At 38.4% G+C, this 13099-nt stretch overlaps 1 protein-coding gene across 8 annotated transcripts in view; it reads right to left on the bottom strand.

The window, feature by feature from the left end:
* Positions 1 to 13038, bottom strand: part of DRAM2 (DNA damage regulated autophagy modulator 2) — a 25354-nt gene extending 12316 nt beyond the window's left edge. For 6 of the 8 annotated variants that reach the window (XR_007454653.1, XR_007454654.1, XR_007454655.1 and 3 more), the window contains exons 1-6: positions 12949 to 13038; positions 11745 to 11875; positions 10537 to 10604; positions 6357 to 6498; positions 2711 to 2778; positions 1335 to 1474 (exon numbers count right to left, since the gene is read on the bottom strand). Coding sequence is in view for 5 of the 8 variants with exons in the window: in XM_049616594.1 (XP_049472551.1) it covers positions 1335 to 1474; positions 2711 to 2778; positions 6357 to 6487 (339 nt within the window). In the remaining 3 variants the exon portion in view is untranslated. The remainder of the gene's footprint in view (positions 1 to 1334; positions 1475 to 2710; positions 2779 to 6356; positions 6499 to 10536; positions 10605 to 11744; positions 11876 to 12948) is intronic. The other 2 variants (XM_049616595.1, XM_049616599.1) reach the window with 2 other exon arrangements.
* Positions 13039 to 13099: the final 61 nt, after the last annotated feature.

The following is a 13099-nucleotide window of genomic DNA, read 5'->3' as shown; positions in this document are numbered from 1 at the left end:
GGGGGGGGGGTTGCTGAACGGTTTGGGTGGTTAAACATCCAACTTCGGCTCAGGTCATGATCTTGCAGTTCGTGGGTTCAAGCCCTGCAGTGGGCTCTGTGCTGACAGTTCAGAGCCCAGAGCCTACTTTGGAATCTGTGTCTCCCTCTCTTTCTGCCCCTCCCTTGTTTGCACTCTGTCTCTCTTTCTTAAAAATAAATAAACATTTTAAAAAATAAAAATAAATAAAAAAAATAAAGAAAGAAACTGATCAGGGAAGGCAGGACCCTATTTGTGGCAAAGACAACTAGGTAGCTGTCCACCAAAAACTGTATGTCCCTTCCATGGTTTAGAGTTGCCCCAGGAACTGATGCTCAGCAAGACTTCATTTCCTAGCACCCCTGTGTCTAGCAAATACATGTTACTAGAATGATGTGACTAATTCTAGTTAAGGTTAAAGTTGTAAAAAGCAGGTGTGGTTTTTGCATGTTCTCTTTGACTGTTTCAGCCAGCTGGTTGCAGAAGACATTAAGGACTTAGGGAACAGCAGAGCTCAAAGAAGGATAGTGTCAAGGCCTTAAATCATTGTGGGAGGAAAGCCATCCATCAACCAAAAATAACTACACTAGATGCATGAATATGCCTCTATAAGTATATTTGTATGATGAGTGTGTATAAATAGGGCATCAAACGTCTAAACTGAAACTTTATAAAGACTGTAGAGAGATTAATCAAAAGACACAATGTGCCCAGGATGTGGCTGAAAGAATGTCAATAGAAAGGAATGTGAAGAGTTGGCAAATGTTTATGAAGGTTGACTACCACTTTGAGAATTCCCTGAGGAAAAAGCTGGAAGAGCTCCATATCCTCCCTTTACTTACTCATATAAGGGGCTGAACACCTAGAAAGAGAGGTGATCAATGGGAACATCTTAACAAGAATATAAATACAAAATAGGTGTCAGGCATATTTTTTTTAAGTCTATAATTTGGTCACTTATAATTTATATCAATTCTCTCTGGTCTTGGAGTAATCACCAACTAAGTAGTAATAAAGAGTCTAATAAATAAAGAGTCCTGTGGACCCTTAAAGGGATAATTTATAAATAAAGAGTTCTGTGAATCCTTAAAAGGTCAGAGTAATTTATAGGTGTTCAGCAGTTTACTGAGAATGAATTTTTCTAATTGTATATGTAGTGATCTCTAAGAAGGCCAAATAATTTAATGGTAGGGGATTCTACTTTGTCAAGGCAAAGAAACAATAACAGTGTGTAACTGAATGTTTCAGGTTTCCTTTTTAACATGTATTAATTTAGGTACTTCAGGAAAATACCTATGCTGGGCTAAAGCACAAACCTGGAAGTTTGCCACGATAGAAAGTCCAAAACAACTCAGTAATCCAAGTACAAGGCCAGCCTTGTTTATTCTGATGATACGATTCTCTTCAGGATTCAGAGCATGAACTTGCTTATAACGAACATAAATTGTAGCAATGCCTGGGAAGAGATAATCCGAATGACAACAAAGTAATAAATAACCAGGGAATAAAGTTGCCAATAGTTAACAAAGGTCATATATCATAGATTTTCCTTTTACATTTTATTTGAGAGAAGAGAAAAAACAAAAAGCAGAAATAGCTGTCGATTTCAAAGAACTTTTAAGGTTGCATTATGGAACTAGTAATATCTCTGTGTGACTCAAAGGCACTGGCCTCCTGTGGGCCTCACGTTTACAAATATTTAGGATAAAACTTAAGAGAGAAGTTTGATGTTTTCTGAAAATGTCTAATAAGTGTTATATAAAACACAAACTATTCTATATGATTAGCATTAAAGTCTAAAGTAATTAGTGCCAAAATATGGATAAAATGAGTCTAGGCAAACAAAACAAAACACTAAAAGATGATTTGCCTCACTCTCATCAAATTATTACAATTTGGCTCAATGAGATATAGCAGTCAATTACACAGGGGGAAAATCCACACAACAACCCATTTTACTATCCTTGTTAGTCAAAAAAGAGTCAAATCAAATCAAATTTTCCATGGCAAAAAATATTATCAAAGATCTCAGAAGTGTAGAAAAGGAAACAGAGATATGCTTTTGTAGACAAGTTTTTGAAAACTTTAGTCATAAGAAGAATTTCTATGCACGGAATCATTTCCTTGACTTCAATTTTTGAAGTAATAAATATCATATGGAAGAATGCAAATATTTAAAACAATCAAAACTGAGAGAAAAAATATTTTAGTAAATCATTAATGAAGTTTGGTTCAAAAAAATAAACAGGAATGTAAAATCCAGTAGAACTCCATTCTTTTGGCATTAGAACATCATTCAAAAATCAAAACGTGGTTCACTGCTGCTCTCAAACTTCTAAACTGTTTATCCCAAATGAATTTAGTTGGTGTTAGTTGTGAGCAGTGTGTTTACAGCTTTCTGTCCTCTACTGGTTCCTTAAGAAATCCACTTAAGGCCTCAAGAAATATTTGGTTGTACTTTACAACTTCTATTTGGATGAGAAGTTAAATAGCTTCATAGATATGTTTTATGATTTCTGTAATTTAGCATTTTTAGAAATTGCTTTTCTTTTAAAAGAAACATACCTGCGATCAATAATTTAGTGATAACAGTCCCTCCAGTAAACAGAAAGTAAAACAACAGAGTAGTGTTTAAAGAAGGAAATTAATTTAGCTATTAATTTCAATTTTTAAAATAATTCCCATCACTTACATAAAACTGCAGCGATATTTAACATTGCCCCAAACAAGCATTTTTCTGGAGGCAGTGTACCGGTGTCACTGAAAGAAAAAAAAAGAAGGTATGTGGATTTCTCACACTAGGTATACATGTGCATTTTTTCTAAAGAATAAAAAATAGCAGGGATTACTTCAAATCCTTTGTCTTTTTATACATTTGTAAGTTCAGCTCTTATATAATTTTATGCGATCATGACAGTTTGAGCTCACAATATCCTACCTGGTTCACTTTTTCTCGTATCGCTTTAGCTTATTTCTTTTTCACATAATAGAAATCAACAGAAAATGATTCGAAAAACACACAAACAAAAGCACATGCTGGGTATGTTAGGGCTGTGTTCCTGACTTCCATCCTGGGCAGGTGTGTTCATCTGTCTCACCAGAATATTCGTTCCCTAAACACCGCAGGTTCTTTCACAACTCTGTCTTTTGGCATCTGTTGTTGATGCTGCCTATAATTCAATTAATACTTAATCATTTCCTGTTAATTAAAAAAACATTTATCAAGCACCTCCTAAGTGCCAGACAGTATTTTAGGGACAGGAATACAGTGGTTAGTAAAGGAGACAAAGCCCTTGCCCTCCTGGAGCTTCCACGCGAGACCAGTTTTGAGTCCCCTCCCCTCCATAGCCTTAGCCAACTCCTCTAGCAGAGTGCAGACTCACAAAGCATTGTGTCCAGACTTCTATCGAAATCAATTAGTACAATGTATTGCAATGCATCGGTTTACATGCCTGTGTTTCAGGGCAGTGTGGAATACACAGATCCAGATCAACAGTCCACCCAACATTTACTGCAACACCTTGGGTATGCTCTTTTCAGTCCTTCTGACTGCTCCTTATCTGCAAAATGGGGCTATTAATTCCCTCCCAGCCTTGTCAGACCAACAAGAGGAAATGAAACTGTGGTCATACATGTGAAGATCTAGCAAAGTAGCAGACGCAGGGGAGATGCGTATTAAATGTTACTTCCTTTCCCTTCCTTCAAACTACAGTAAAGATGAAAAAGACAAAGACTTTCAAAGTCTCTTTTGAAAATAAGAAGGATCTCAACTAACACAATGTAATGGGATTAAAAACGAAATGGAAACTCGTGTCTGGTAAGGAATCAATAAGGTTTGGCGAGTTAAGTTGGGTTAAGTTCAGGAAAACTAAAGTATCAAATATCAATTCTAAGTATTGTTCCTTCTGACTCTAAAATGTATCTTCAGAAACAAAAGATTTTGTTACTCTGATCACCTTCAGGAGGTGGAGATTGTGGTTTTGTTTGTTTCTTCTACCTTTCAAAATTTCAAAAATAATGTATATATATTCTTATAATCAGAAAAAAAATCCATAATAATCCATAATAGTTGTATTTCAAGTGATGCAGTTTTGAACTATCCCATAAGTAAACAAAAGCATGCATTTCCAAGACGACTGGCTAAGTGTGCTCCTTCCTTGGCTCTGCATCAGAATGACATAAACTGGCCCACAAGTGAAAAGAGCTAAGTCCATCACCTCATCAGCATGATGCCCCAACCCGGAGGTCATCAAATTATTTTGATCATACACTATCAAAAAAAAAAAAAAAATCTGATCATGTAACTTCAAAATGTATGTATTATATAAATTTAAACATTGAGATTTAAACAAAATACAGAAGTTCTAATAATTTCTCCTCGTGCCCCAGTACTAGTCTTGTGCATTCTACCTGAGCGTCCACTACCTGAACCGCTAAGAGAACATGTGCAGTGGAACCGCTGAAGCACATGTGCAGCGGAGTTGTCTTTGGAGTGAAATTTACACTTGGTTATGTCTTTTGGGACTATTAACAACTAAACCTTTCAGGTAGGGTGTGTGAGCTGAAAGGAAGTTTGCAGAGCATCTAGTCTAACTCAATCATTTTTCAGATGAAGGAAATGAGCCTGAGAAGTAAAATTAAGTACTACTGAGTTTAGATATATTAGAATGTTGGAGAAAGATCCCAGGGTAATATTACTAAGGTCATTAGCAGGAAAATAAAAAGGCAGAATGACAGGGATGGAAAAGGAAGTGTCTAGGGTACTGTCTATCAGAAAGTCACATGCAGTACCATCACAGAACTGAAACTCTGAAGAACCCAGTGGCCTCTTAAATGATTAAAAGCTCTTTAAAGTGAAAGCAGACAAGTTCTCGAAGGGGAAGTAAAAATGCTGATGGATGCTCAGGAATCACAGATATATGCTCGTTAAAGAGTTACTAAAGAATGAACGGGCTCCTTAAACTACATATTCTGCTAGCAGAGTGGTGAACGGTGGTGATTCTTCATCAGATTATTCCTAGACTTGGAACCTTAAATTCTAAAGTATCTTTCGTTTTTGTAAATCTTCCCAAAGTGTACCCAATTGGTTGATATCCTTTACTCCACAGCATGTTACTGTGAGAACAGATGTAGATGGTAACATTCTGATCTCTTCTTGATATTTTTAAAAGGTAAATTTAGGCTTTTGGTTTATCATCCTTTAAAAGTTCGCTATTCTCTATGTTGGAAAGATTACTTTTCAGGAGATAAACAAACAAGTGAAACAACTACAGCAACAAAACAAACAATGGAAGGAAATCAACGAAACCATTATATTACCTCTGGACAGGCAGGAACTGGAGAGGGCTGAAACAGACTTTCATTTTTTACTTTTATAAGCAGTCTAGTATTGTTTAAAATTTGTTAGAATAAGTATATATTGCCTTTATAATTGGGAAAAAAGAGAGTTACTGACATAGCACATGCAACTGAGTACCCATACTAACGTCGTGATTAGTTTTGAAATTTCAAAAATATTACTGATAAATTTTGATACTTAATGTGTTAGAAAGATCTAAACAACATGTCATAAAGATTATGAGCAGAGCCGGTAGAATCAAATTATCCAGTCAAACTGAACCTTGGTTCCATCACTTACTGAATCATGTGCCCTTGAACAAATAACTTAACCTCGGACCTCATTTCCTCCTCTCTCAAATGGGGGTAATAATTCTTACTTCAAAGGGTAATTGTAACTATTCAATTATTTAAGAGCTGAAGAATGCTTGAAACATTACCTTGTACACAGTGGGTCAAGAAATAGTTGCCATTACCATTACATTTGAATACTATTACTGTTGTTTGCAGCATTTTTGAATTTTAAGGAGAGAATAATTCCACATCTCTCTTCCGAGACAACCTCAAGTACTTATTTGGAAAACAAGACACTTGAATGTCGTAATTCACTAACTAGTTCACTAAGTGAATCTAATTCCATCCCCACATTTTTTCTATCACATGGAAAGAACCAAACATAACTTCCTTTTTATATCCCTTTGGTTGTTGTAATGTCAAACATGAAATCTGAATTTTAAATGTTAGCATTAAATGTGGCTTTGGCTACTATAGACATTTTATCAATATTTGTTCTTCCAATCCATGAGCATAAAATGTTTTTCCATTTCTTTGTGTCCTATTCAATTTCTTTCATCAGTGTTCTATGAAGCAGAGTACAGATCTTTGACTTCTGTGGTCAGGTTTATTCCTAAGTATCTTATGGTTTTTGGTTCAATTGCAAATGGCTTCAATGTTAAAATGTGAATGAAACAGTCTCCTATAAAAGGATATATTTCACTGACCTGATATAAGGCAAAGCAGGGTCAACATGGTGGAGTGTTATAGCAATAATGTACGAAAATATGAAAGCAGCAGCTGTCCAAATTACTAGGGCAGAAGGAAGGAAACTGAGACCTTGCTGAAACCACCACATCTCAAACACGTCTTCCGAAGTAGAAAAAAAAACAAAAACAAATTAGAAAAGATTATTCACAAGTATTTCATCTCTTCTACTTTAGCTATCCACTCCCACAATCTTGTACTTATCACCATGAGCTGCCCCACTTCTGAAATCATCCCCCATACCATCTCCTAACACCTGTTTGCTTTCAATTTCTCGGTAAATGGAACCGAGTTTCACCCACTTGCCATATTCAGAAACATCCTTTCTCCCCCATCTTTCCACACATAATCAAGTACTAAGTAATGTTTATTCAATCTCTCAAATATCCTTCAAATCTACCCTTTCTCTCCATCTTCCCTGCCACTACTCTACCCAAAATACCATCGTTTCTTGACCAGATTATTGTTATAATCTCCTAAATGGTCCTTCTCTAGTGTGGACCATGATCAATCTAGACTCCACCCTATAACCAGAGTGATCCTTCTAATTCTGAAATACCAATCTGACCACCTAATTCTCCTACAAGAATCTTTCGGTGCCTCCCTGTGCCCTTATAAATTGTCTTTCCTCAACATGATCTACAAGGTCTTTGTATTGTCTGATCTCTACTTACCTTTCATAATTCATCTCTGACTACTTATTTGTTCCCAGTTCCTTGTTCTAGTTATCATCATCTTCATCATCATTACAAAAGTAAACACAGTGTCTACTCTGTGTCACCAAGTTACTAAGCATCTTAATTACATGATCTCATTTACTCCTCAGAACAGAATTACAGAGACAAAGAAAACTGCAAGGTCACAGAGCTGGAACTCAGTAGAGACAGAATTCAAACTCAGGCCTTCCATTCTAACACCAATCACTATGCTCTACTGCTATAGCGAACTTCTTTCAGATGTTCAAATGGGTCATGCTCTCTTGCACACTCATAGACCTTCATGTACACTGTTCTGTCTAGATGGCAGGCCGCAGTGCTATCATCCCCCCAGCCTTACGACCACCTGTTAACTCCTATACATATTCAAGTCCCAGATCTTCCAGCTTCAGCTGAGTGGCCCTACTTTGTTTCCAATAGTACCCTTTACTTCTCCAACCAGGGCATTTATCTCACTTAACTGTTCCTAGTTTGCCTGGTTTTATCTTCACTAAACCTTAGATTCTGAGACAGAAGAAACCAACTGTTTTGTTCACCATTACATGCATAAGGGCAGGGGGAAGAAAAAGAGCATCTAAATACACACCTAACACACATCACCACTTTCCTTCTTCAACTCCAGACGGAGAATGTTAAGTAATCATAATGAATTTTAAGACATTAATGTATCTGAATGCATTTACTTTTCAAAAATAAATACAGAAATACTTTCAAATTCTAAGAAATTACTCCTCTGTATGCGAAAATAATTTCATGTTTGGAGGGGTATCTTCTCATAGTTTGAGGGACAGAAATTGAGTACTTCCCATGAACAATGTAAGAACAACTCCTATCTACACAACCCTCCAGTACACTCAGCGTCCGCATCTCAGACTGAGGTTCCAAACAATGAAATCTCAGCCATTTTTCACTTGTCATTTACTCTGATCATCTGACTTATTGCTAAATATGTACATTTAAATCTTGCTAAATAAGTTTCTTTTCCTTTATCCCCGAAGTCACCATTATAGACATGGTTTGAGTAATTTCCTGCCTGAATTATCATAATCTCCTTCTTTCTGTTCTTTTTTTCCCTTCTGAGTCTTTAACATTCTATCAATGCTTTTCATCAATTTAAACATGACAATTCCTTGCCACATTCCTATAGTGCTTTCCCTGGCATAAGTTTCTGGGATAATGATTCTCAATTTCTAGAAAGTTTGAACTGCTTCTAAAGTCTTTAATTCTTCTCCTTTCTTCTCTTTGAACATTAATTTGTTTTGGGTAATTCTAATGCAACATCCTTAGAGGAATCTAATTTCATATTTGTTGGTTCCACCACCCCTTGCACCTGTTTTATAGTTTTTGACCATGAACTTGTATTTGGATGATTTTAATTGGGAGAATTCTAAAAGGCTTAGGTTAAGGGTAAATCATTCCAGAAGCGCCTGGGTGGCTCAGCTCAGTCGGTTGAGCGTCCGACTTCAGCTGAGCTCATGATCTTGCCATTCCCAAGTTCAAGCCCTGTGTCAGGCTCTGTGCTGACAGCTCAGGGCCTAGAGCCTGTTTCAGATTCTGTGTTTCCCTCTCTGTGTCTGACCCTCCTCCGCTCATGCTGTGTGTGTGTCTCTTTCTCTCTCAAAAATAAACAAACATTAAAAAAAGAAAAGAAAAAAAGGGTGAATCATTCCAGGGAGGGTCTATGACTATTTTTGCCAGACACTCTGGCACATTACCAACCTAGGCCAACTTTAATTTCTTGACTTCCAGGTTTTTCAGACCATGTAGATATGTAAATTGAGCCCTGAATCTGAGTGATGAAAGACCCTATAGCTTCAGGTTCTCAAGGGGGAGCTTTACTCCCTCACCTGGACCTGGGTGAAAATTTCTTTGTGATCTTCCTTTGCCAGAAAGGAGATACATTTCCTAGCCCACCTTTCATTGAGTGTGGATTTTTGAGGATCCTGGCTGAATGAGGGGGAAGGTGATTCTCCAAGGCCGTAAGTTGTACAGTTGCAAGTAGAAATCTTTACATTTTATTTTTTATGAGAAAGGTCGTCCCCTGAAACACATTTACACAAACTACCCTGTGAATGGTGCCTCTTGGATTTGTATACCTGAGAAGTTAAAGGGGTATGAATTATACCTCTGTACCTTGGGGGGCGTGGGGGGGTTGTGGGGAGAAGAGGAGCCTATGAGCTGACTCTAATTGTGCTTCATTTCTGCTATCAGCCAAATGCCTTCTCCTCGCAAAAGACACATTGCTAGTTTACTACTCTGGTTTCTGCTCTCTCTCTTTGACCTTTAGCCCTGGGCATTTTCCTTTCTGTTCTACACACCTGCTATGCATTTAAAGGCTAATATAATTTATCCAACATTTAGGTGTTTTAGCAAAAGTAATTTTCACAACATCATGTCCATCTCATTTCTAGAAGCATAACCTCCTCTCCCTTTAATCATTTTTGAATGCCCACATCCTTCCTATTCTTTACAATGGAGCTCAAATACCATCTTCCACACACAACCTTCCCTTATCTCTTTGCATCTGGAAATAAGCACTCCTTCTTCAGAGAACGCTAGATTTGCACATCTCTCGTGGCTATTATCTTCTGCAGTAGGACAGATAAGGAGAGTGTCTTTAAGTGGATAAAATCCTTGATAAGAGACTCTACTACCTAAGCATAGCAGAGGGCCTTGCCCATAGTAATCACTCATTCACTATTTTCTTTTTTTTTTTTTTTTTAAGTTTATTTATTTGAAAGAGGCAGAGAATCCCAAGCAGACTCTGAGCTGTCAGCGCAGAGCCCAATCCAGGGCTCGATCTCACAGACCATGAGATCATGACCTGAGCCAAAATCGAGAGTCTCATGACTGAGCCACCCAGGCACCCCTCACTAAATATTTTCTGAATGAACAAACAGCTAAATCCAAATCATCTTAAGCCCCAAAAGGATTCACGTCTTTTCTACTTCAGTAAACAGTATTACCATTTTTCTAGGTTATCCAGATTCTAAGACCTCAGAGTAACCCTATGTTCCAATACAGTATCCTCCAGCCAAATGTGGCTACTTAAATTAAAATTACAAATGACTAAAATAAAACTTAAAATTCAGTCTTTCAGTCACACTAGCCACATTTCAAGTGCTCAAAAGCCACGTGTGTCTAGTGGCTACCATGAAAGATGGTGAAGACATAGAACATTTTCCATTATCATAGGAGAGTTCTATTGTACTATGCTACATAGCTATCACAGGGATTGCACTGACATAGCACAAGAAACTAACACGTTACTGGTACATAATAAGGGCTAGCTTTTACAATAAACTGTTTTAAATAATGCCCACTTCACAGAGGTTTAGTCAAGAACTAAATGAATTAATATAAGTGAAATACTGTCATAGATGGTCCATAAATGGTTGTTCCTCTTGTAGAAAAGATGAATTACCTGTTTTACAAGTTCATAAGATACGTCTTCAAATCTGCACAAACCTGCACCTTTGTAAATCTTGAAATCTACATACAAAGAGAGAAAAAGGGTATTTCAAACTGCATTCTTTTAAACATGTACAATTTCAAGTCAATGCATCAATATTTGTTCATAGGTAGAACACTATGTTATAGAATTATTAATAACTTATTTTTCTTTAAAGAGTTGATAATTGTGTGTTTAATTTTTTTATTTTAAATCTAGTATAGTTAACATATGGTGTTATATTAGTTTCAGGCACATGATACAGTGATTCAACCATTCTATACATTACTCAGTGCTAAGATAAGTGTACTAATGTGTTTTATAATGATATTGTACCATCTGAAATTAAGTAATATTTTAAATCCAGGATGTCAATTTTCCTATCCTTTCTCCCATTAGACAACTTTCACTGACCTCAAAAAAGATAAAATGAAAGGAAAAACACTGAGTTTCCTCTTACAAAAGGAAAGACAAAAATGAAGAAAGAACAATAGTTTATTATTAAGCAAAATAAAACATTAGTCTGTGTGATGCAATGGAAAGAACACACAGTTGTGAGAGGAGGAAAAAAAAATCACTAATCTGTGTGATGCAATGGAAAGAACACAGTTGTGAAATCAGTTGTGACATTTAGCCAAGTGCAAATCCTAGCTTTATCAAGTCCCAGCTGTGTGATTTAGGAAAGTTACTAAGCTTCTCTGAGTTACAGTATTCTGATTTGGAAAGCAGCTATATCAAAGGGTTGTTCCTTAGAGTAGAACAGAGTAAGCACACAATTTAACAATGAGAGTTGATTTATCAATTCTGTACAACTAGCCACGGGGATGGGGAACAACACTCAATTCTTTGCATGTGTGAATCATCTTGGAGTTGTATCTCCTTAGGCTTTGAGGGTTCTCATTGTTTAAACTGACAGTTTAGATGAGAAGCAGGGCTTGAAATGATTTACCAATTTGCTAATGACAACTGAAAACTTTAAGTGCACTGACTTGGTAAGGAAGACTACTTTTGCTCATGTATTTTCACAGTGGAAAGCTGGAAGTATGGCTGGCTAAGTGCCAAGCAAATAAAGTTAAAATTTTAATGGTTAATGATTTAAGGAAACCTTTGAAAATAAGCAGGAATAATCTTCATAGAGTAGTAAGAGTGATTAACAAAATGTTGTTGCGTCTCTCACCTACCTTCTCTACTTTCTTTGAAGATCCACGAATCAGAACTGCAGTTACAATTCTTAAATTTCACAAATGTTTGAATGCCACTGGTAATAAGATGAATTCCTTATTCATCTGCTGAGTCCTCTAAGTGGTGACTGCTAAGAAACAACAAGAAAGTAAATTCTAGATATTCCAACTGAAGAGAGAAAGCCTAAAAAAGAGAGAAAGCTTAAAAAAAAAAATTCTATGGAACCATCAGGCCCAAAGCAAAACAGAAAACGGTTATTTGTCTAAACTCTAACTTGGCCTTCTAGCAAATGTGATATTCTTGTAATTGCTAAATCCTATAGAGTCTAAAAGATTAAGTAACTTTGTTATACGTTGGGTCAAATGTTATAGGGAGAGAAATGGGGGAGAATCTGATGATGCCACAAGAATTACAGAAGGGCATTTGGGTACTGATTTATAAATTAAAATTTGGGAGAACTGGAAAAATTTCCCTGGTGTGTTTTCTGTTTTTCAAATGTATCCTAATGCAAAGAAAGCACGGTGTGAGGATACAAAGGACCAGCCATTTACCTTTCCGTATTGGGCTCACACACCCTTCACTCCGCCCCGCGACAGAACTGCGCGTGGTGGACAAGCTTCGGGTAAACACAAGGTCAACACAGATCTCAATTTCAAACCTGCCCCCAAGCACCCTACCAAGAACTCTGAGCCTGGGAGTGAAAACTGCAGTTTTTGTGGGACTGGGGCGAAGGTTCTCAGTAGCCGCTTAAAACAAAACCAAGGCACTATTTACACCGTTGCCTCCTTCAGAGGTGCAAAGCCCTCGGACTAGCACCTGGGACCAGGAAAAATGCGGGAGGCGGAGCCTGGCCCGGCTCGCGGAAAGGGGGCAAGGGAGAGGGAAGGAGGAGGAAAGTGGGAGGGGGACCGCCCAAGGATGGGGCGCAAAGGTGAAGCGCGGAGACCTGAGCCCAGTGCACACACCCGCCCCGGTCCCCCGGAGCCCGCCCGCGCCCCGACCACCACCAGGTCCCTCTCCCGCGCTTCGCACAGCGTAGGGCCAGCTGGCACGCGACTCGTGCGCGGGCCACCTTGGTGAGGGGGGAGGGGGGTGGCGGTCGGGATCGGGGCGGCTTCCACTTCTCCGACCCGCCCTATCCCATCCTTTGACACACACTCCGACAGCGGTCTGGGGCCGGCCCTCATCCCCTTTTCGGCTTACCTCGCTTGCATGGGCGGGCAAGTGCTGGCCGCCGCGTCGGCAGCGGCCCCGCGGGACGAAGACAGGGCGGGCCTCCGGGGCGCGCTCCCGAGCAGCCAGGCCAGGCCTGGGGCGCGCTTACCGCCCCGAGGAGCGCGCCCGCGCCGCCGCT

This window comes from Panthera uncia, assembly GCF_023721935.1.
Source record: "Panthera uncia isolate 11264 chromosome C1 unlocalized genomic scaffold, Puncia_PCG_1.0 HiC_scaffold_4, whole genome shotgun sequence".
Classification (NCBI taxonomy): domain Eukaryota; kingdom Metazoa; phylum Chordata; class Mammalia; order Carnivora; family Felidae; genus Panthera; species Panthera uncia.
This window is presented reverse-complemented; position numbering and strand designations above follow the sequence as displayed.